The sequence below is a fragment of the Takifugu rubripes genome, chromosome 15 (genome assembly GCF_901000725.2).
Source record: "Takifugu rubripes chromosome 15, fTakRub1.2, whole genome shotgun sequence".
NCBI classification, from domain to species: Eukaryota; Metazoa; Chordata; class Actinopteri; order Tetraodontiformes; family Tetraodontidae; genus Takifugu; species Takifugu rubripes.
Genome location: NC_042299.1, coordinates 10,778,910 through 10,801,470, shown reverse-complemented (window position 1 = coordinate 10,801,470; position 22,561 = coordinate 10,778,910). Strand labels below are relative to the sequence as shown.

Sequence of the window (22,561 nt, the reverse complement as noted above, 5' to 3'; positions counted from 1 at the left end):
ATGGCCTTTGTTCTGTTGCACAGAGGGCCGCCTGGCTGCAAACCATGTTAATGAGAGCCTAAATTTGCCCGGTGACAATCACAGCAACGTCCCCTGAAAGGAGAAAAAGTCAAGATCTCTGCAACAGAGAGCGGAACTGAAGCAGTCGTGCTCCATTTTCTCTCCATCTTCAGGGTTCTGCACCAGACAGTTGTGGTGCACTGCAAGAATTCGCCCCTAAGAAAAGAAAACTTGTTAAATCAAATATAAATAATTCTTCCATAAATCAAGTCCAAACACATTCATGTTACCATGACGACACGCGGCTTTAAACCCTGTCACAGAGGTGTGTGACACTGCTGAAACATGCGGTTTGATTGCATTATAATGCATCTTTTCCTCACATGGCCAAGCCTCCGTACGCTGAAAGAAGACCAATAATTCCAGATTGCTCCTCCATTGTTGACCTTGTCACAGTTCTAAGCAGTTATCTAGCAGACAACCGTGCGCAACCCTGCATCTTTGTTTTACAGATTTCGCAACACAGAACTAGATGTAAAATCTTATCAGATACTGTGTAGTGTTTCTGTAAATTGTTAATGTTTATATCCATTGCATCAGGACATAAATAACTTCCAGGTTGTAAACAGGCATGGTGTTAAAATAGCTTTAGTTTACAGCTCCACACAAGATTCCTCTGCTGCCAAAACACAAAGACAAGCATTTGTGCACTTTGAATATTCCTCAACTCAAGAACTCTTAAGTTTACCCTCAGACATAAAACTTTGAAGTTTCTCCAGATTTAAATTCTGAAGATTTGAGAAAACAGGCCGTCGTCCAGCACCCGTTGGTCTCAAAGTGTAGAAACTTGAGAAGAAATCTGATACCATACAAACGCTGAGTAAATTGTAGGTGAATTATCACGCTCACGGCCAGTTTGGTATAACTGTTCAGATCTGAGTGGTGTATTATTGATAAGTTTAAAGGAACCAAAGGTGAACTATTCCTCTAACAAGACAGGCAGAGTATTACAGGCCCTTTCCACAAAATTAGAATATCATGAAAAAGTTGATTCATTTCCATAATTCCATTATAAAAGATACATTTTCATAGATTATAGATTCAGGGATTGTAGGTATTTATGTTGATATTTTGGGCTTGCAGCTCAAAAGAAACAATGAAAACAGGAATTCCCAAAAAATTGAATACTGTCAAGAAATCCCCATTTACTTCTGCTTTAGCAGAAAGCAGAGGTTAACAACACCTGCACCCCAAATCATGACTTGACCTCATGCTGCTTGGGTTCTGTTCCTCACCCCCTTTGACCTTCATTCCCAAATGTAAGGTACTTTTTATTCAGAAGGACCCTGGACCAGTGGCCAACAGCCCATTCCTTCTCCTTGGCCCAGTTCCGACGCTTCCCCCATTGGCCCAGAAGGGGCTTGTCCCGAGGAACCCGACAAGTGTAGCCCACCTCCTGGATGTGTCTGAATCTGGTGGTTTTCCCCTATTTTCTGGATCTCTACCAGGTTCTTGAAACTTTTGATCATCCACTGAAGCCCACAGATGATTAGTGCGACACCCAGTTTTAAAACAGCCATGACCTGCAAAAAATTTTGACTTCCTATTTTGTGGGTTTTATGACCTGGAAGACCAATTATGTAAAAAATAAAATACATGAAATCATTTGAATTGTGGGCCCTGAATCCACTCTAGTCAAGTTTAACTTTTAATGGAATTATGGAAATAAACTTTTCTATGATATTCTAATTGTCTTCCTCTTCCATATGCGTCGCTTTTATCGACCCCTAATGGGTGTTTCCAGTTCTTATGAGCTCATCTGTTTAAATACAACAACTTGCTGCTTTTTGATTTCAAGATGTCTTTATTAATGCTTCCAGTTCGACTGCAGGACTTCTCCAGTGCAGCAGCTCTTCAGTCGATCTAATCTGCTCCCTCCAACTGCAGCAAGGCAGGGACGACCAAAGTCTTCTGGAAGGCGTCTCAAATCTGAATGTGAAAGGGAAGGAAGTTAGTCTGCCGTCTGCTTCCTACTGTATGGAAACGTGGTCTCACAATGTTCAGAAAACCAAATATCACCACTGAACAATCTGACGGTAATTCCAGCATTTTCAGTTTAGATTTCATCACGACATTGGACCACAAAACATGTAAAAGGACATGTTAACTACCTTCAGTCAGACGGTCTTCAGGGTACCGGAGCAACAGTCAAACACCTGGAAAGAAAAAAAGGATCAGAGGAGGAAGATGTACCAAGGAACTATCCAGTGTTGTTTGAAAGCCTCAGAAAAGTGGATGAGAAATCGTCAGTTGTCGCATCTGACGGCACTTCCTATTCCAGGATTTCATCATTGACAAGGCTTAAATTATTTTAAATTAGGTTGGTATTTTATGTTCACGCAACAGAGCACACAAAAGTTACCAAAATCAAGGACAAGCTGGACCTACCTGCACGAGGATAATCTGACTGTCGGCTCACCCATGAACATGTTACGCTGCAGAAAGATTCAGGGAAAAAGATTAAAATCTTAAAGATGATCAGATCCAAACTGCTGGTGCTTAGCTAACTTACCATTTCAGGCTCTGTACGTTTCCATTTCTGACCACACACCCAGAAGAGTCATCAGAAGAGTCAATACTCTGCCTTTAGAGGAAAAACAAAAACACTGTAGATTATCACATTACGACAGGAAAATTGCAGCAAATAGCATTTTATGTTCAGAAAACCGAGAATCACCACTAAACAATCTGCCGGTAATTCCAGCTATTTCAGTTTATATTTCATCAGTACATTTAAGGTCACATGTTGTAAATTTGTATTTATTAAACCAACCTGATACCAAGAAGCCAGTCATTCCAGATAGCCACTCCTAAAAAGAAAGGAACAACTTAAAATGGTGAAATACATAACCTGCAGTGAATAAAAATCCAAGCCTCAGAAGAGTTAAGTATTAAACATCGTCAGTTATCGCATCAGACGGCACTTCCCATTCAGTTTTCATCATTGGCAATAGTAATTAAAATCATGTGTTGTTCAACCACCCACCTTTGGATAAAATGGCAAGATTCCCAGATGGTTTTCGTGGCACGTCACCAGGAGGTCGGCATATTGGAAACACTCTGTACCACTAACAGAACTTGGCAATTACTGTTGCCATGTTTTGGCCCAAGATTATTTAGACTAACATTTAAGTTTTAAAGACTGCCAAAAGTGGTTATTTAATATTCACTAAATGCCATCCAAAACTTCAGGATTTTAAACAAAGCTGTTGATTATAGAATCCATCTTCAAGAGCTTTTCTAAATCCACCAAGGTGCATAAAGTGTTAGAGTACGTCCAATATAGCCGAACATCCGGGTTACTGCCCAAAACGTGACGTAGGCGGAAAACCACTCTGCCGGCCAGGAGCACATGGACAGTTTAACTCCATCTGCGGAAAAAAAGCCCAATGAGTGTCATGCGAACAACTTGTGCAATATGCACAGAAAACATAGGTATAATACGAATGACGATTATAATACAGACCATATAAAATATACGTTTTTAAGTTTGACTGCAATAAGAGAGCGTGAAGCTACACAAAAGATTTTGCAAAATAAATCAGATTCAAAGCCAGCATCCATTATATACACATTTGTCGGGAGCAGAAAATCTTACCTATGCTCCGCAATGTTCTTCCAATACCACGTGGCTGCAAAAGTCTCGTCTATGTTACCATGTTTCAGTTAACGCTCAACAATTTCACGTTTCAGTAACGGCTTGCTGTAGGGGTGCGTGCCATACTTTGATTAAATATCCAATTCATCAAATATAACACTCGTGAACGCCACCGACAACATCCCACCTCCATTTCAAGGAACCAAGAGAGACCGCGCTCAAGTTAGCCAGCTTTTTATACGTTGATGTCGCAGGAATACGACGTCACTTTGTCTCGCATATCTGAATACGGCCTTTTCCGCCCCCTGCTGTAGGAGAATGTAAATTGCTATTTCTTTTTTTCGTTTCAAAATGTTGTAAACATTATCCACATTTTGCTTACAGTAAATCATGCGATGCAACTGCTATAAATAACGGTAACGCTGCTCAATCATTTAACTACAAACCTAACGTTTAACCAATTATTACTCTTCACATCGCTCCAGTCGTCGAAATTATGGATGTCAGAATTTCTGCTACCACCAGGTGGCGCTAACTGACAGGAGAGACGCTGGTTTTCTAATTGGATGAACTTTTATTAGCGGAATGTTGGTCTCAGGGTGGTTCCGTCCGTTCATCTGAAGCTGTTTTCTTGGCAGACTTTGGACATCCCATCTCCGGGGTCGGAACACATTCCAGCATATTTCCTGCACTTTCAGGTAACTTTGGAAAACTTTACTGTTTTACTGTGGACAGATTCATTGTGTTCTGTATCTTTTTGTGGTTCCTGCATCCTTCAGAAAGTATTTGAGAACAAAAAGATGTTTTAACCGTCAGAATGCAGCTTCTGATACCCCTGCAAGTTCAATCGAACAGCGATCCTCTGAGAGCTGTTTTAATTTGTGTCTTTCAGGGAAAGCTGAAAATATTAATATTAACTGTGCGCTTGCTTTGAGCGTGTGCGCGTGCACATTATTGTGTTTTATGCGCGTGTTCGTGCGTCAGTGACCAATCGGTGAACCAACATGTTGCCTCCTGTGAAGAACGATCGGATAATTACACGCTTCCCAAAGGTTAGTATCGCTCTCTCTCTCTCTCTCTCTCTCTCTCTCTCACACACACGCACACACACACACACACACACACACACACACACACACTCACACACTCACACACACACACACACACCTTTCAAACAGACCCTAATACTTTTAAACATCCACAGTCTTCTCCTGACTTAAACTTAGTTTAATTGCTGTCACATGTATTTATTCTAGTGTTTGACTTTCCCCTCCCAGTGTTTTAGTCCAAATGCAGCACTGCAGACCAAAGACAGCTTCCACCCGCAGGTGAAGGCTTTGTGTCAGACGCAGAAGTCAGCAACAGTGAAGTAAGAGCTTACACACAGACGAAGCTCTAAAAGAAGTCTTGATTTAAAAAGTCTGACATTATGAACTCCCCTAAGTTTCTATTGTCTCTTTTACCAGCTGCAACATCGCCAAAGTCATAGTGGTTGGAGATGTTGCTGTTGGGAAAACCTGTCTGATCAGCAGGTGAGACGCGATGTTAGCGCCCCCTGCTGCATATTTTGTGATATTGCACGTTAATGAGTGACCCCCCCCCTCAGAACTAACACTGCTGGCATGACTGGATGCGTATCGAGTATAAAATAAAGACAGGTCTCGGCTGGATTCAGATCTTCATCTGGTAAAAACAGGAGTCAAGATGTAATTTGTTTCCATCATGATGATGAACAAACTCAGCATAGATAACATGGTGCAGTCGTGCTGTATTCAGGAGGTCTCTGACCCTTAGAGAAGCCTTTCAGCAGCTGAAATGATTAATTTCTATTATAAGCCATTATTTTGTGTTTGTGAGGTTTTGTAAAGGCTTTTTTGATAAGAACTACAAAGCAACCATCGGGGTGGATTTCGAGATGGAACGCTTCGAGGTGCTTGGCGTTCCCTTCAGCGTACAGCTGTGAGTACTGCGGCATAAACACGATGACTAAAAATGAGTGAAATCATGTAATTACTTCTGTGGAGCACAAACAAGCATTGTTTAAGATGCAAGTATATTTTCCCTTGGTGTGTGTGTGTGTGTGTGTGTGTGTGTGTGTGTGTGTCCTGACCAGCTAAAGCTCAGATCTGCCCTCTTTCAGGTGGGACACGGCAGGTCAGGAGCGCTTTAAGTGCATCGCTTCCACGTACTACAGAGGAGCGCAGGGTGATTCAAAATCTGTGTGTGCTTAAACGTTGGCGTGCAGCCTGGTCTCATTGTGGTCTCTGCGTGTTTGCAGCCATCATCGTGGTGTTTGACCTGAGCAGCGTGACCTCGCTGACGCACGCCAGGTACTCACACCCCCTGCATTCAGTTACAATCGTCATGGTTACAAATGCATAACTGTGTGTGTGTGTGTGTGTTCGTTTAGGCAGTGGCTGGAGGACGCCATGAAGGAAAACGACCCTTCTAGTGTTTTACTCTTTCTTGTGGGGACCAAGAGGGACCTCAGTGTGGGTGAAACTTCTCTGGTTTCACAGTGTTTCTCAATGCAGGAGACTGATCAATGTTAATAAAACAAGTTAAAGGTTGAGGTGTGACCGTGTCCTCTGCTCAGACTGCAGATCAGCTGTGCCAGACCGAGCAGGAGGCCATCAGGCTGTCGGAGGAGATCAAAGCGGAGTACTGGGCTGTGTCCGCCAAGTCAGGTGGGAGGTCAGCCGGGGGGATGTCACGCCCCAGAACCTGCTCCCAGAACCTTCACCTCCTCCTCTCCCTCTGATGTTCCAGGTGACGGCGTCAGGGATTTCTTCTTCCGCGTGGCGTCTCTGACCTTTGAGGCCGTCGTGCTGTCCGAACTCGAGAGCAGCGGCTCGAAGCACGTCAGCGACATCGTCAGTGAGTCGGATTCCCAACGTTTCAGGATGTAATAAACCAAGTGTTTATGGTCATTAAACTGAAGGTGTGTTTTAAACTCTGTGTCCACAGAACTCACAGACGCCAGCGAGGGCGCCGAGCGGCTGTCCAAGAAGAAACCCAACTGCTGCAGATGATGAGGCCCGAACCAGCGAGGCCACAGAACCAGGACTCATTCGGAATGTAGCGGAGCAAATCCCACTGATGCGGCAGATGCACGGCGTGTTAAAATATCTTTACTGAGGCGTAACCAAACATCTGCATGCAGATGTTGAGCGCTCCAAAACAATAAAGCTCTGTGGTTCACTTCCGCTCTGTTGAATGGGCTTCTGTCCGTCTGCCCCGGGCAACATTTTTGTCCCATTATTGGAGACAACATCAACAAGAACGAATGCCTTCTCCCCGGCTTCTTCCTCATCTCCTGTCATGTGCCTGTGGTGCTAATTTGATGCGTGCGGCGGCTCCCATGACCGGCGACGCAGCTGCGCGAGCAGAGCCGGAGACGAAAACAGGAAGCGGTTGCAATTTAGAATTTTAAGTCTAAGAAAACATCGATAATTAGATCCCCGTTGTAATAAAGAGCACCTGAAGCGGAGGATGATTCCCAGCTGACGACACGAGAGCAGGCAAAAGTGATTTCCGGTCATGCCTAATTTACTGAATTAGCAGGGAGAAGACTCGAGGTAGGGTCTGAACACTTTTATTAAAGGGATCACAGGTAGAAAATGCATCAACAGTGCCAGCAGCCTCATTCCTCCTCTGCAATGTGGAAGAACGCCCACGGCTTCACTGAGAAAAGACAACTATCAGTCAGGGAAAAAGGGAATCTTTTTTAAAAAAAAACAACACCACCATGATGAGTTTACACACCAGAGTAACGCTGTCGCCCGTGTGTGCTGTAGCAGAGGCACCACCCTCCAAAAGCAGCCAAATGCGTGACAGGTAGGAGTGATCATGATCTTTTTATTCTAGTTAAACAGCCGCGTGCAGGTGGGAATAATATACAGCTTGAGGAATATGTACATAATAGAAAGTCAGTCTGATCATCAACCGTCTGCTGCTAGTGTTATTGACAAGAAACGACCACAAACTGAATCGCTGATACTGCCTGGAGAAGAAAAACGCTCGCTGGGGCGCTCAGAGCAAAGCAGACCGGCGCCCCTTTCGCTAAAATCCAAATACTGAGAGACGGGACGGCGACTCGCGAGGCGCAGCGGAAACATCCACACCACCGTGCGACCATCTCCTCAAAGGCTGCACACGAAGGTCACAACACACACACACACACACACACACACAGGCGGCTATCTACAGGGAGCAACACACACGGCGCCGGTTGTGTTCCACCGAGACGTCGGCCTCGTCCCACCGCGCGTTGACGTTGACAAAAGCGCGGAGCGGATGTTTTGGAGTTCACAAAAAAAAAAGGGAAAACATTTTATTTAGTTCAATGCATTCCATACAGAAATTAAATATCCTGACCGGCTTGGCGGAAGCGCCCTTTGGCAACCGCTCGCAACACTCTCCCGACCATAAATCGGGTCGTATAAACCCTCAAACGTGCCCCACGGACACCATTCGTGGATCCAAATAAAATCAATCGCAAAAATAATGGTGATGGGACAGCGTCCCTGTAGGTCCATATCCTTTAGGAGACCGCCATCTTTACTATTGTACTGCCTTTCTGAGTGACATAAACTGCTTCATTTTGACAATATAAAATACTTTAATGTAGCCAGGAGAGGCTGGGGGTGGGGGGGATAGAAAGCAAAGTAGGAGCGGCGGCGAAGTTGGCTGTGCCGAGCGGGCTCCTACGAGGATGAACGTGTCGGTGGACTGTGGGCAAAACGGGAAAAGAGGGGGCGTTTGTCCAGATGTGGCAGTGTGGAGGATGAGCCAGGGATGGGGGGCCTAGAGCGTCCCCCCTTCTGGGTCCTATCGGTCCATTTCGTCGAGTAGTGGCGTCGCGTCTCCAGCGATGGACATGGGCGTGCTCTCGATCATGGGACTGGGCGATGGCCGCGGGGTCATCCTCGGCGTTTTCTTGCGTCCCTCCGCTTCTTTCTCCTTCAGCCACTGCTCGGCCATCTTGCCCCAGTCCACAGCAGAAGAGTTGCTGCCGCTGGGTCTGTGGGAAGGAGAGAGGAGGCGCTTTAGGCAACGCAGGAGAGATCAAGTGCAGTCGAGCGCCATCTAGTGGCGTCTTAGTTAAACAGCAAAGTGACTGACTGGACGCTATAAGCAGCTTTCATGATTGGATTATATCATTCTGCCGCTCTTTCACTCACTTGGACGACTGCTGCTGCTGCTGCTGCTGCTGCGGCGTCCGTCCTCTGGAGGACGTGGAGGATGATGGCGTGCCGGAGGCGTGGCTGTGATGGCTGCTGTGATGGCCGTGGTGCGAAACGTGGCTCCCGTGTGCGTGACTGTGCGAGTGTGAGGACTGCGGCGTAGCGCCGGGATACTGCGGCGTTCCCAGGGCCTGCTGGCTCGGTGTGGTGTAAGAGTAGCTGGGGGTCATCATGGGCGTGGCCATGGGCTGTTGAGGTGTAGCGAAGACCTGCGGACGCACCAAAGTTCAACTTCTCCCACCTCCGAAAAAAGCTTTCTTAAAACAAGAATGGTCATTTAACACCCACGTGATAAGCAGAGGAGCTTCCGCCTCCCCCAGTGCTCCCGCTGTAGCCGTACTGACTGGAGCCCCACTGCGCAGGCGTGGTGTTGGGGTTCTGTCCCTGGCCAGTGACTGCAGCGATGGCGTTAAACATCTGAGAGGTCATGTTGCGTGGAAGTGCATTAACGGCACGTGTCAAGTCTGGAAAAAGGGGAAGAGGTGGTAAAAATTCGATAAACGCCACATAGAAAACGTGTCCAAGGGGCCAAACCCGCTCACCTGCGATGTTAATGTTAGCTGGGGTGGCGTTCAGAGACGCAGGCGTCCTGGTTCGACTGCTGTTGCTGGGAGTGATGCCTTCGGGAGTGGAGAGGTGTTATTTTATTTCTCGATACACCGAGTGAGGTAATGTACACCAAGAGCTATATTCTGTACCTGGCACCGGCTCGTGGTAATGGTCCTTAAACCAGCGGAAGAGTCCGTTCACTGTGGGGAATATCTGAGACCGGTAACGAAAGCCATCGGGAGTGATGGTCACGTACTCCACCCTACAGGTAAGAATAATACAACGATGCGTTAAAGGAACGGGAACATCTGAAGCAATGGTGTGAGAACCATATGCAGTGGAAATGGGTTTAAATAACACATGACCTTTGACCCTTCCGTAATGTCACACCCTTGCCCTAAATGAACAGCTGCCATTTAAATCAGCTTCCTGTCCAACAGCCCCTCTTATCGTCCACATTTCTAACGGGAGCATCTCCACAGAGATTAAATATTATGCTCACCGTGGTTTTCCACGAGGCTGATAGCCGAGCAAGAACTTTCCTGGCAGATCTTTGCAGGCTGAAACAAAGTAGGGAATGAAAGTGGGCTTCTCTCGCTTCGTCCTGACCAGCAGCTCCTCCATCTTCTACCAGAGAGACAAAAACAACACCGGATTGTGGCAAACCCCCAAAAATATTTGCAAAAGTTGCGCCCAAGTCTGGGTTTATACCTCTTTGCTCCCCCCGCTGCACTCCTGAAAGTACTTGTGTCCCAGCAGATCCCGGGCGAAAGACGCCATCGGCTGAATGTACCGAGCTGTGATTTCATCCAAATCTTCAAACTCCTGCAGGGGAAGAACCAGGATGTGATGGGAAAGGGCTTCTTGCCTCGAGGGCTTGCTAACGAGGACGGTGAAAACGTTTCAAGTCTTACTTCAGTATTGATCCACAGCGTGTGCCCTAAGCTGAAGGCGTTCTCTTTGCCTTCCTCTTTCACATCCACATGTTGGTAAATGCCATCAGCCACCTAAAAACATGCAATATCCTATTGTATACATTCTGCCACATTTTTGGGTTTCAGCATTCATCTAATAATCTGTGCTGCTGATTTTCTTACTTTCCAGGTGACGGTCAGGTGATTCTCTCCCTTGCTGCTGGGTCGGATGATCAGGTCTCCCTGATCCAAGGTCTCCATCATCTTCTCAGCCTGGTTAAAGCTGATGTTGTGGAAGTTGGGGTGGGCAATCACACGTTTTATATAAGCTAGAGAAAGAAGATACAATTAGCCTCTCTCAGTAAATATGTCAGGACAAAGAAGTCCACTGGGGCGTCTAAGACGAGCAGAATTCCTTCAACTAACGTGTTCTCTGCTGTTTCTTTTTGAGCTCCTCGTCCAGCTTTTGGTCTTCCGACTCTGTATCGAAATCATAGTAGCTGTCCTTGGGGAGTTTCCACTCATTTGCCTTGTCCATCAAATCTGAAGTGCGGCACGTGAGGTCCACGCTGAATTTCTCGATGTCAATCTTCATGATGCGACAGTGAACCGTCATTCCCACCTGAGGCCAGACACCAGAAACAGCCATGAGTCTCACAAATAACAGAACAAGGAGACCTGAACACGGCCATGAGATCCATTAGTGAAACTGGCACAAAGTTCAAAACTAACAAAGAAAAAGATGCTCACCTTGACCCTCTCTTCGGGATGCTTGACCACTTTGTCACTCAGAAACTTGGTGGGAATGAATCCCTGGACACCATTATCTAATCTGGACCGAACTCCGATGGCCTGACCGGGACAGGACCCGCTGTCAAAGTGATTCCACACCTGGAGCGGAGGCAGAGAACAAAATGATGCATGGATTTGTTCTGTTATGGAGAAGGCAGTCTGGAAAAATGACAGTGCTTGTTACCTCGCTGAGTTCAGGGAAGTTGTCCTGCTGACAGAACGGACACTGCCACAGCCCAGTGGCGTCGTTACGGATCGCCTGGTCGTAACTCTCTCCCTGAGGTCTACGGTGAGCGATGCCAGTGACTATACTGGTAATCAGCTTCCCTGAAACCAATAAAAATCTACTTTCAGTACAAAATATATCAACCACTTCAATCTTTTTCAGTGACATTAGAGTCCCATTATAAGCATATTATAATGTCAAACATATTACCAATATAAAAGGTCTCCGGAGTTTCCTTGGTAACCATGTTGAAGACCTCTTCGGTGTTAGGGACCCGGTAGGGAACTCTCAAATCTTTGTACCTGCAGCTCAGCTCTGCACGGATGTCATACAGTGTGATTCCTTTGTTACCGTAGCCCTGCAGGAACAGAAACAACAGTCAGGGACCGCAGACCTGATGGGAGGAGTTTGTCCCAAGTGACACCAACCTGTCTCTCGAGCTCCTCGGCAAAGGCATCCAGGTCCAGATCTTTAAGACGTTCTGGGTTTTCCAAGATCTCCTCCAGAGCTCCGGCTGGGTTGGCATCCTCGGCCGACTCGTCATACTCGAGAGCATCCACCGCCATCTTACGGGCCCACTCATACGTCTCGGGATGGACGCGAGAGCCGTCCAGGACCTCAATATATGAGTCCGTGCTGTGAGGAAGATTTGGGTGAATAAAATAATAATAAAATAATAAATGCTATAAATGTGTGTGAAGCGCGGCGCAGAGACCAACCTGTCCCCGAGCGACGCGGTGTCAATCTTAATGAATCCAGCACAGTTGATAAAAACCTTCGGTCCCATATGACACATGGTGACCAGCTGGGTCCTGTTTTCCAGGCGATTGTTGTTCTGCTTCAGAATCTGTGCAAACACAAAACTGTTATTGACGAGAACAGCGGTCCAGATGTTTCCAGAGGTGACGTTAAGACATTGATGAGAATATGCCTTCAGCAGGTGGGAACCCTTCCTGGGTCCCAGGCCACAGACATACTGGACCAGGCTCTGAGTGTGAGGGTGAGCAATAGCCTTGTTCACGTCCACCCCAACCTCGTTCACACGGTTGATGAATTCACAGTAAAGAGCAGAGAGCAAATCTTCTTTCACCACGTGCTCCTGAGAGAGAAGGCCAGGATAATCAAGATAAAGAAGAAGTACAGCAAATTCAACCGTTGTAAATATAGGAAAAAGTTACATTTCAATGCAAGGCATCCAAAATAATGCAGTTAATGCTGCCAAGTATCATTTTAAATGAACTCAAACCAAGCAGTCTGTAATCTCACCTGAAGGGGGTGCAGTTTGAGGCAGAGAATATCTTCATCTGTGCTGCAAACCTGAGCGTACTCCATCAGAGGATCTTGGATCTTTCTGGCTACAGACACAGCCTGCCGCAGCAATGGGGGATAGTCCCTGAAATCAGCCTGCACACAGAAAACACATGAAACATTTGCCGTGTTTATGTGCACTGAAACTGTGAACCTATGGCTGGGCCTGTTCACGCTGCGTGCAGCCAGGGTGGCACTCACCTCAGATTTCTTACTGTTCATGTAGAGTGTGGCCAGTTCATTGTCAATGAGCTCCACTCCCACAGTGGGCAGGGCAGACTCTTGCTCAAGTTCACCGATCGCCCTCTTCATGTCCTCCATGATCATTTGGGCATCGCTGTGCACAAGGCATCAATATTCCACTGATCAGATCAATAATCCTGCCTGCAGCTCTACTGTCAATTCAACACAAATCCAGTAGTTACCGGTTTTCCCCAGCGACAGCTATTACATGCGGTTTCTTATTGGTCAGAAACTTTTTAAGATTTTCAATGTCTTGAGCCTGTGGATGACAGACAGATTCAAAACCCATCAGCTCAGTTACGTCCAGTGACACCCTGCCTGGGCCGGTTTTGTACCTTCTTCTCTCGTTCTTCCTCTCTGAAGGCATTCCTTCTCTTCATGAAATACGGCAGACGCAGGAAGTCAACCACTTCTCCCTCCCCGTTGATCAGAGCGCAGAACACTGGTGTATCTCTAAAAGGGAAAACAATACTGTCACATTTGTGACTAAAATGCATTGGTTCACTTGTGTATTTCATAAAGAGGGAACACACACCTGCTGGGGGCGTAGGCTACACCCAGCACTCGAATGCCTTTGCCTTGATTTTCTTCCATTAGATCATCATCTTCTTCAGCCAGATGATCTGGCCTGTAAGGAGCGACTTTAAGCCAGTTATACAACCGGCGACAGCAGGACTATAAAGACAGAAAAACAGTTTAGTGGGAGTTTAAAAAAAAAGTCCTAGTCAAGTACACATCATTTGCTGCATGATACATAAATAAAAGATCATTTACCCTGACAATGCTCTCTTTGGCCTCAGCAATTAGCTTGCTTTTGAGCTCTTTGGCCATCTGAGGGTAGAGGAACTGGGTGAGAGACCTCTCTATGGCTAACGTCCGCTGCCTGTTCCACTCCTGCACCTGGTGACTGAACTCATCCCTGTAGTAGAACTGTTTGATTTCATCAAAGTAGGTCTGATCTCCAGCGTATCTGAGGAGAGGCAACGAGGAGACGGAAACAGAATTCAAAAAGTCGCAGTGCTCACGAGGATGTGGATACAAACAAAAACTGCAGGCTGAAGTTTCACAGCACGAAACTCGGGGGAGCTATCCTACTTATGAATCTTCCACACATCTAGCTACGGTTTTTATGCAAATGCTAAAAATATAAACCACATCCAATTTTTGCTTGGCAAGTGTCCGGAGAGTAATGAATAAGCATAAACAAAGGGAATAGCTAACCCGTAGTGTGTTTATATATTTTTAATAGATTTGATACAACAACCAAGACTCTCTGTAATCGTCAGATCATTTTCTTTATTAAGAGAAAAATGGTTTATTCTATATTGTTATACCATCGCGGATCAAATATTTCCCATTTTTCCTTCCTGTTCATTAACAATGTTATTGTACTTACCCTTTGACCCCGATCAGATCGATACAAATGTCAATGGCCAGCAGCCCCTCGTCTTCCGCCAGGCACATTTTCAAGAACTGTTCCCCGTTAAGCTCCTTCACCGGCTTGTTTTTTAGATATTTGAAGGAGTAAGCAAAATGAGCCTCATCCACCTCCTGTGGGAGCAACCAAATGGCAAAACGGCTTAGTTGTGTTGCCTTTATGTTATTTTGCCAGTTAGCAACAAAGTACAATCTTCTGCCTGCTCATACCTTTTTGCCTTTCTTCGTGGGTTTGGTGTTAATCTTAGCTCGCTCCTGAAAGGTCTGCCGGAGGACATGTCTGACCAAAGGTTCACGAGCAATCTGCATGGCGACCATGTACCTAGTTCCCTCCAGGACTGCCTCTGGAGTGGAGAACTGACTGCACACGTAGTCTTTGGCCAACTCAACAGGCTCGGCTGGAAACTGCTCTGTCTCGTGCCTTTGGTAACTGTCTCTCAGATTTTCTCCAAACTGCTCTGGAGTCAAGCCAAACTTCTTTGCCAGGCCATCTATGTGATTAATGATAACACAAAAAGCCTTAAGTATGGGAAACACAGAATAACCTGACACTGACACAGATATGCAAGATATGAAGGGAAACTAACCGAGACCGACACTTTGACAGATACTGTACATATCCCTGCGAGATGCCAGTTTGAGGTCTGGTCCTTTCTGCTCTTCTTCTTCTATCTCCAATTCTTCTTCTTCACCTAGAGAGAAAATGGAAATCAGCCCCAAAACTACCAGACAAAATAAAGCAAAAGCAGGCAAATTCAGACTAAAGAAACTTCTCTATCCATTCATCCCACATTTTACCATCTTCTGAGACCTCCTTAATCTTCTTGAGCCTTTTCTTATTGGCTTTAGCGGCGTTCTGCATCTTGGGAATGTCTCGGCCATAATACAGCAGGAAATGGTTGTACACATCCCCCAGTTCTTCAAGGGTTTGCACATCTTTCAGCCTACAAATCAGAAACTAGTTAGAAATGGGACGTTGTTTCTTCCCAGGATTCATTTATTTCTTACTTCCTCTACTTGCAGAAATATACTTTATCAAATATATTCATTCCGCTGGTGTTGCCAAACATACCTCTCCATATCGGCGGTGTCCAGAGGACGGATGCCATCGGCTAACGGTTTGTCAGGGTCAGCAGAGATCTGCTCAAACTGGTAGGACTGCATCTTTTGAAACAGACGGGTCAGGTTCTGTTTCCTGGTCTTCAGCTGAGTCCACTGGGGGATGCAGAAGAAATAGTGAGCGTAGCACATTTTGCATTTACAGAAGGACGATTATGATTATAACAACGAGCATTTGTGAAGGTAAAACGCAACAAAATCTCTACCTTCTCATCCCACTGCCACACCTTCCACAAGTCATTGATGTTGAGTTCTGGCTCCACATATTCTTTTCTATAGAAAGCTATAAATGGAACCTAAAAAGTAATATGAAATATTAGGTTAACACTATATAAGATGAAGAGATAAATGAATTTAACTGTGAAAATGTGGGCTGCTTTTACCTCAAAGAGTTGGTTCCTCATGAAATTAAGGGCCTCTTTAATCTTTGCAATAGTGCTGGGGCCTTTCCTGCTGAAATTTGTGGTCGTCCCCCTATCTAGGTAATCTGTACTCTCCTGTACGGGAACAAACAGGAAATAAGGCCTGAAAACTCCTGTTTCACCCGATGCATTATAGAAAACAGTCCAACAAATTTCTTTCTGTGTGCATGTTGCCTGAGTGTGTACAGAAACAAAGACTGCACCTGCATAGAGATAGTGAGAGTAGAGAACCCATGTCTGAAGATCCACTCCGCCTCTTCCTCCAGTTCGTCATCTTCAGCTGGTTTAACAGGGATGGATCGCAACTAGAAGGCAGAAATTACGTTCAACCGAGACTCATCAAGACAGTTTTTTATGAGCAAAACCTGAATGTTGTACAAAGAATTAACAAGTGTTGTTATAGGCAACCACACACCTGGAATCTTTCAGGCATGTCTGTGGTGCGGATCTCATTATCCTGATCTGTCATGTGACTGCTTTCCAGCTCACTGGGCTCGTAGAGCTCAAAAATGCTCTTCCGCCCCAGCCTCCTCTTTGTCTGCTTCTTGGGACGGTCCCAACTTTCTTCATCTTGGTCTTCTTCCTCCTCCTCGCCCTGTTCGTACATGTCCGCTTCAAAGTCGGCAAAGTCAAAGTCGCCACCAAAGATTTCTTGGGCCTCTTGAAGGGCTCTGTGAGAGAATTAAGAGGGAAAAGGAAGACGATGGAGCAGTCTGCTTTTGTGTGGCTCTTGGAGACTATATATGAAATGTGGCTGATGACATTCGTAGTTAAAATTGCATTGATCTAGTTGTTTAAAAACCATGATACTCACGCATCTGTGTACCCAGAGAACTTCTTGCCTCTGCCTTTGGTGATAGGTTGCCCATCATCATCCACAATAAAATCATCTATATCTGTGGAAGAAAAGTACATATTAAAATAATATTATTTCTAAATGAGTTCATTACAGACCAACAGTGCAGAGTTGGCTTTTTTCCTTCTCTGCTTCTCCCAAATCCTTTATCTTACCTGATTCCTCATCCTCTCCCTCCTCATCGTCATCACCCCGAGGAAGAGGCTCGTCGACAGCCTCCCCTTCCTCCAAATCGCCATCCCCATGACCGTGAAAGATCTCATCAGCAATCAGGTCCTTCTCATCATCGTCTTCTTCATCGTCGTCCATTGTTTTTACGCGTTCATATTTCTTCTTCTGTGGAACAAGACAGGAGCAGTCTTGATGAGCTTTAACTGCTTCTGATGCACAGTTGTGACAGAAATCAGAGGCCACAATAAGCAGAAGTGTCGATCACATAGGCTTACCCTCCTTTTAACTTTAACGCCCAAATTTTCTTCGATGAGGTCAAGATCATCGTCATCCAGGTAGTCATCGTAGTCTGCAAACGGGAAAAGCCTCAGTCAGACGAAATAACCTGTTTTGTTTGGGATACTCAGCTACAAGGAGGATGTGTTTAACAATCGTACATGTTTAATCAATTTCTCTGATGGCTGTGAAGTTCAATTACCTAGATGCATTTAAACAAATCATACATACTACAGGAATTCCCTAAAATGCCAAAGCATGACTCTACAATCAGAGCATTTCAGTGTTTGACTCAGAATTAATGGTGGCGGTGTGAAAGAACAGAGTTAATTTTCACCAAAGAGATTTATACTGAACTGTAAACGACCCAAACACAAATGTATCTGTTTTACTGGAGCACAAACCATGAACACAGGTGGAAGCATTAATAAACAAAGAAAACCCACTGCGTTTTTTACGATGATGCTTCAGTTCTTCCTCTGAGTCACTCGCTCCACCACTTGCACTTCTTTGACTTTCTTCTTCCTCTTCATCTCCATCATCAATGAGACCACGCAGATTTCCCTGCTCGTCCTGGTCCTCAGTGTTCTCCTCTTCTTCTTCATCTGCTCAGTCACGACACACATGTAAAAATGAATCGCTCCATCAGAGCTGAAATACAAGCCAGAACAAAAAGAACCCGAATCTCACCATCCTCCTCCATGAACCGTTGGGTCTTTTTAGGCTTTAGGTCTTTTTCTTCAAACTCTTCCTCCGACTCCTCAGCCTCGCTCTCGATAAAGTCTGACATGACTGTTACTCCTAAAAAGACAAGAAAGTCGATGTTCTTCTTAGGTGTTTAAACACGTCTTGCAGGTCACAATCACAAACTTCTTCAGAATACAATGATCATCATCAAATCAAATTTTTTCGAATAACTAGTGATCCTTAAATAAGAATCATTACTTACTAAAAGTAGTCAAGGATACTTCAAATTTACTTTAAAAAGAGACGGTGTACAGCTCAAACATAAATGTCGCCATTTGATGCACTGTACCAGATTATAGCTTAAAGCTAATTCGCATCCGGAGTCCCGTAATACACATTAACTGCGTTAACTAATAAAATCAGAAACATTTACGTAACACAGTGGTGTCATATAAATCCAAGTAGCTATTATGTTGGGGATAAAATAAAGGCTGAAGTTACCGAGCAGCAACTTTAATCTTGCTTATTATGTTGACGCAATGCGTCCCCGATTCGAGAACTGATCCACCACGTTTTCAAATTCCAGTCCAACTAAAAGGATAGCTACTTAGCACAATTCCAACTGCTACTGAGTGCCCTCAAGGAAAAATGTATTATCCCTTGCCAATAAACCGACTTTATAGCAATGCAACACAGAACTAGCAAGCGCTGGCGCGGCTAACAATAAAGTCCTGGTTTGCTAGAGAGCAAACCGAATCACCAGTCGCATCCTAAAAACCAAACCTTATTCGACATCGCAGTGTCTCACAGACACTTATATTCCCAAAAATATACGGTTGTTTTTGAGCCTGCTGATCTATATTAGCATATTTGTAAGCTAGCCTAGCATTAGCTCAGACGACAACATCAACCAGCTCCATCAGCCGTTGCCGATAAACAACACCACGATCGCTGGACATCAAACCGACCGCATAGAACTCGGACTTACACGCGTCAGTGCGGTAGTTTTATCCTTAAATATGATCAGTAATAACGTGATTGTGCTCTGTTATATGGTTCGGGGATCTTGGACTTGTAAAAATGGCCGAGATGTTCGAGAGCGAGTGGCGTGAAGACAATTCCGGGGTGCGAGAAGGGAACTGCCGACCTTTTCGACAACGAGGTGTCGCCCTCTGTTGCTTGATATTATTTTATTTTTTAACTTCAGTTATTCGAACATATTTTGATAGTCCAATAGCACCCAGTCACACAATGATCCCAGTCCCTCAATGCCTAAAATCTATATTTAAAATCTATAACATTTACCCAATTACCCCATGTAATTAATGGGATTAACCTCAATACACGCGTTACACCTCCGGGCCGTTAGGGGCGCTGTTGCTTTGGCTCCATACCGGGAGAGAGGATCACTTTAATGACGTAGCACAAAATATCATAATTCTGCAAGAGCCGTCGGCGTTTGTTGGGGTTTGTAATGGGTAACTTAGGTTGCACTGTTGTCCTACAGTCTTTATCAGCCGTTTTATTCTTACTATGTACTATAACCGGGGTGTCTCTTGGCACGGAATTAAATTTTGTGACCTGCGGATCAGTTATTAAATTGTTAAATCTAAAACACAATGTAAGACTACACTCTCACGACGTACGCTACGGTTCTGGTGAGTTTCCTTCAACGATTATTAAGCAGAAATACGATCTTTTTCTTCCTACACATATTCATTTGATTTTAAAATTGCCCAGTCTTCTTATCTGGTGAGTAAAAATGAGAAAGCTTGGTTGTACAGAGCCCAACATAGTCACTGTGACATTTCATTCACATAGATTATGCAGGACATCTCAACCTTGACAACCTTGTATTTAATAATTCGATTTTCCTTTGAAAGTCACCGCCTTTGTCCGTTTTATCCTTTAACGGTGGAGTCATGATCCGATCTGTCCGTCTTGACAGATTTGTCAACGTTTTTTGTTCAGATTTGTACAGGTTGTGTGATACATTTTTGACCATAACCTGGTCTTAAATTCACACTTTACAGGTAAAAGTCTTACTTTTGAAACTCGGTCTGACACATTTAAATATTAAATTCTTCAAATACACCTACCGTTTGTTGGCTATTGTCTGACTTTCAGTTTTAGGCTAACTTTATTGGTTTATCTAGTATATAATTTTTGCATAACAAGCATTTCCTTGCCTCTACCCGTGTGTGTTGTGCATGTCGAACAGGCAGCGGGCAGCAGTCTGTAACTGGGGTGGCTCAAGTTGAAGACAGCAACAGCTACTGGAGTGTTCGAGGGCCAACCGATGCCCCGTGTTATCGAGGCACCCCCGTCAAGTGCGGACAGACCATCCGCCTCATGCACGTCAACACAGGCCGCAATCTTCACAGCCATTACTTTGCCTCACCGCTTTCATCAAACCAGGTGTGTTGGGCAGAAGCACGCAGGGAAAGTGGTGGGGGGGGGGATTGGTGTTATAGGGGTAATTTTGACATTTAAAATTGCTTGTAACAGTGTAACCCTGCAGTGTTTGGTTTGTGTGTTAGACTTGTGTGTATCTATGTGAGCTTTCCTTGCTAATATCAATGGTGCTGGTTTGTGGTCCCAGTGTCCCAAAGGTTGCCTTAGACGTTGTCCAACTTTGAGCGGAATCTGAATTGACAGCTTTGACATTTCCGAAACACAGTCGGGCCAGAGGGTTGGCGTGTCGGAACAGTTGTGCACTCTTGTTCAAATGGAATGTTTTGCATAAGACTTTAAAATGCTGATGTTGAGTTTGCTAAAAAATAATCACCTGTGGAAGCTGTCCCTGATGATCATATTTTCCATGTTTCCCTGTCACCGTCTCACTCGTCCTTAGGAGGTCAGTGCATTTGGTGAAGAAGGGGAAGGTGATCATCTGGATGAGTGGACAGTTCAATGCGGAGGATCTGTGTGGAAGCGCGAAGAGGCTGTCCGCTTCCTCCACAAGGCCACTGACGCGCTGCTGTCGATAACGGGGGAGCAGTACGGCCGTCCGATCCACGGTCAAATGGAAGTTCATGCCATGTCCAGCCCCAGCCAGCACACCCTGTGGAAGGCCATGGAGGGCATCTTTATGAAGCCGAGCGAGAGCCCAGCAGGCAGCCGAGTCTCCTCTCACCCACACACAGAGTTCTGACCTTGGCATGTTCTACGGCTTCTGTCACTTCCCAATTTCTCCCTGAATACAGCTGTACTCTCACCTCCTTTATTATACCTCTGTCGTTCTGACACCAGCAGCAGTCTCACTTCCCTCTTTTGTCTCATTCTTCTCTCTAATAACTCCTACATCTCTTTGTGAGGAGACCCAAAAAAGCCCCTGTCAGGATTCAGACTAGGATGACAAGGCCTCCCTTTTGTCATTCATTGAATTCACACAACTTGAATTCTTGAAGTTGAGCGTCACATTTTAATGACTGGGCTTGATTAAAAGAGTTTTAAAAAAAGAAAAGAAAAAGATAATATAGGCGATTTAACTGGGACACCAATAACTTGTATCTTGACTTGGACTGGCTGATTAATGTTCGCTTTTCTTTCCAAACAAAAAAAAAACGTACCAATTTTTTTAAAATTTGAAATTGACACCAATTGGAAAAGATTTATGTGCTTTACGGAAATTAATTTCTTTAATCATTCAATTTGAGGAGTTAATATGCCAAAAATGACATTCACGAAGGGTAATAAACCACAATAAATTATAAGGAATATAATATTACTGCTTCACAATTAAAGAAGCTTTCAGGCGCGGCGGTAGTGGTCTGACTAGGTGAACATTATATTCTCTTATTGTTCAGCGTTTAAGGCCAAACCTTCTCTCCACTTTCTAAAATTCCTCCATCAGGTTTCAAGGTCAGTCAGTCAGGTTTTTTCACATGACCTTGTTGCTAAATCTGTGTTACATCTGGTGGAGTTTGCATCACGACTCCTGAATTGAGATGTGGCTCAGGGCTTCTCTGTGAGACTTCCCGAACAAAAAAACTTGGTCTCATCTCTGCCTAAAGGTTTGCATCCTGAGGAACAAGTGGGGATATTATGGTATTAATAGGCTGTGGTGCCAAGAAGACGGGTTTATTGTTATTTATTAATGATCTGCCATCAGCAGTCACTATGAGACAGCGCAGGTTTGGGCAGATAAGTTCGGTCAGAAGAACTTTGTGCCTTTATCCATGTAAAATACAGTTTTCCTGGTATTTATGAGCCATTTTCTACTTCAATGCTGTCACTTCCCTACAGTAGTTCTTACTGTAAAGTACCACAGGAAGCGATATTGTTCTGGGGCGAGGCCTCTTGTGTTTGTTGGGAGAGAAACCAGTGTTGTGTATTGATGCTGCCTGTCTGTTTGTTTGTTTACCGGGGTTCACCCGTGTCACAAACATGCAGCGAATACCTCATTAAAGTGACTTTTATGCATTCCATCCGCGCGTGGCTTGTTACATCTACTTGATACGAGGTTTTGATTCATCAAATAATCCCAAACTCTTAAATGTCGCCCCCCCTCTGAGGTTTGTGTTGATCTGCTGACTGATATTTGTGCTACTTTTGTTGCTCCGTGACCTCAGCACGCCGTCGCCTCTCTATTTCTAGAGGTGGCATTTAACCCAGACAACTGGGACTCTACCAGAAGCGACAGGTAGATCGACCA

General features: G+C 44.9%; 3 protein-coding genes, 1 long non-coding RNA gene and 4 other non-coding genes across 10 annotated transcripts; 2 read left to right on the top strand and 6 right to left on the bottom strand.

Annotated features, from left to right (window-relative positions):
- Nucleotides 1-1,844: 1,844 nt before the first annotated feature.
- On the bottom strand, nucleotides 1,845-3,895 carry LOC105417474 (uncharacterized). The gene is made up of 7 exons (XR_003891112.1): nucleotides 3,659-3,895; nucleotides 3,047-3,431; nucleotides 2,834-2,870; nucleotides 2,573-2,644; nucleotides 2,449-2,495; nucleotides 2,172-2,216; nucleotides 1,845-1,989 (listed from the first exon to the last, which is right to left on the bottom strand). It is a non-coding gene; the product is annotated as an uncharacterized lncRNA (long non-coding RNA).
- Nucleotides 2,059-2,132, bottom strand: LOC115252824 (small nucleolar RNA SNORD65). The gene has a single exon (XR_003891160.1). It is a non-coding gene; the product is annotated as a small nucleolar RNA SNORD65 (small nucleolar RNA).
- LOC115252825 (small nucleolar RNA SNORD49) lies at nucleotides 2,282-2,356 on the bottom strand. Its single transcript, XR_003891161.1, has one exon. It is a non-coding gene; the product is annotated as a small nucleolar RNA SNORD49 (small nucleolar RNA).
- Nucleotides 2,717-2,790, bottom strand: LOC115252823 (small nucleolar RNA SNORD65). The gene has a single exon (XR_003891159.1). It is a non-coding gene; the product is annotated as a small nucleolar RNA SNORD65 (small nucleolar RNA).
- LOC115252826 (small nucleolar RNA SNORD49) lies at nucleotides 2,934-3,009 on the bottom strand. Its single transcript, XR_003891162.1, has one exon. It is a non-coding gene; the product is annotated as a small nucleolar RNA SNORD49 (small nucleolar RNA).
- Nucleotides 3,896-4,231: 336 nt separating the features above from the next.
- On the top strand, nucleotides 4,232-6,866 carry LOC101068082 (ras-related protein Rab-34-like). Its single transcript, XM_029848383.1, has 11 exons — nucleotides 4,232-4,356; nucleotides 4,551-4,710; nucleotides 4,936-5,027; nucleotides 5,125-5,190; nucleotides 5,516-5,617; nucleotides 5,799-5,863; nucleotides 5,937-5,988; nucleotides 6,069-6,150; nucleotides 6,255-6,345; nucleotides 6,428-6,535; nucleotides 6,626-6,866. The coding sequence occupies exons 2-11, from the start codon at nucleotides 4,663-4,665 to the stop codon at nucleotides 6,688-6,690; spliced, it is 771 nt and encodes a 256-aa protein (XP_029704243.1). The 5' UTR covers nucleotides 4,232-4,356; nucleotides 4,551-4,662; the 3' UTR covers nucleotides 6,691-6,866.
- A 371-nt stretch (nucleotides 6,867-7,237) lies between these two features.
- On the bottom strand, nucleotides 7,238-19,049 carry supt6h (SPT6 homolog, histone chaperone and transcription elongation factor). Of its 3 annotated transcripts, none has more exons than XM_011611406.2 (37): nucleotides 18,893-19,049; nucleotides 17,908-18,018; nucleotides 17,664-17,822; nucleotides 17,217-17,290; nucleotides 16,926-17,106; nucleotides 16,729-16,810; nucleotides 16,330-16,585; nucleotides 16,118-16,219; nucleotides 15,876-15,989; nucleotides 15,699-15,788; nucleotides 15,446-15,588; nucleotides 15,172-15,317; nucleotides 14,961-15,065; nucleotides 14,584-14,864; nucleotides 14,333-14,487; nucleotides 13,711-13,906; nucleotides 13,472-13,611; nucleotides 13,272-13,389; nucleotides 13,119-13,195; nucleotides 12,895-13,030; nucleotides 12,652-12,789; nucleotides 12,317-12,484; nucleotides 12,105-12,232; nucleotides 11,814-12,021; nucleotides 11,596-11,743; nucleotides 11,344-11,486; nucleotides 11,118-11,258; nucleotides 10,794-10,989; nucleotides 10,551-10,696; nucleotides 10,368-10,460; nucleotides 10,165-10,278; nucleotides 9,956-10,080; nucleotides 9,603-9,715; nucleotides 9,447-9,524; nucleotides 9,193-9,368; nucleotides 8,842-9,113; nucleotides 7,238-8,681 (listed from the first exon to the last, which is right to left on the bottom strand). In XM_011611406.2, the coding sequence occupies exons 2-37, from the start codon at nucleotides 18,005-18,007 to the stop codon at nucleotides 8,489-8,491; spliced, it is 5,235 nt and encodes a 1,744-aa protein (XP_011609708.1). In that variant the 5' UTR covers nucleotides 18,008-18,018; nucleotides 18,893-19,049; the 3' UTR covers nucleotides 7,238-8,488. The 3 variants fall into 3 exon arrangements, with proteins under 3 accessions (XP_011609708.1, XP_029704283.1, XP_029704284.1); XM_029848423.1 differs by lacking the exon at nucleotides 18,893-19,049 and adding an exon at nucleotides 18,406-18,877; XM_029848424.1 differs by lacking the exon at nucleotides 18,893-19,049 and adding an exon at nucleotides 18,167-18,387.
- Nucleotides 19,050-19,305: 256 nt separating this feature from the next.
- sdf2 (stromal cell-derived factor 2) lies at nucleotides 19,306-22,334 on the top strand. Its single transcript, XM_011611402.2, has 3 exons — nucleotides 19,306-19,562; nucleotides 20,126-20,322; nucleotides 20,759-22,334. Exons 1-3 carry the CDS (start codon nucleotides 19,379-19,381, stop codon nucleotides 21,056-21,058), a joined length of 681 nt encoding a protein of 226 aa, XP_011609704.1. The 5' UTR covers nucleotides 19,306-19,378; the 3' UTR covers nucleotides 21,059-22,334.
- The last annotated feature ends 227 nt before the right edge of the window (nucleotides 22,335-22,561 follow it).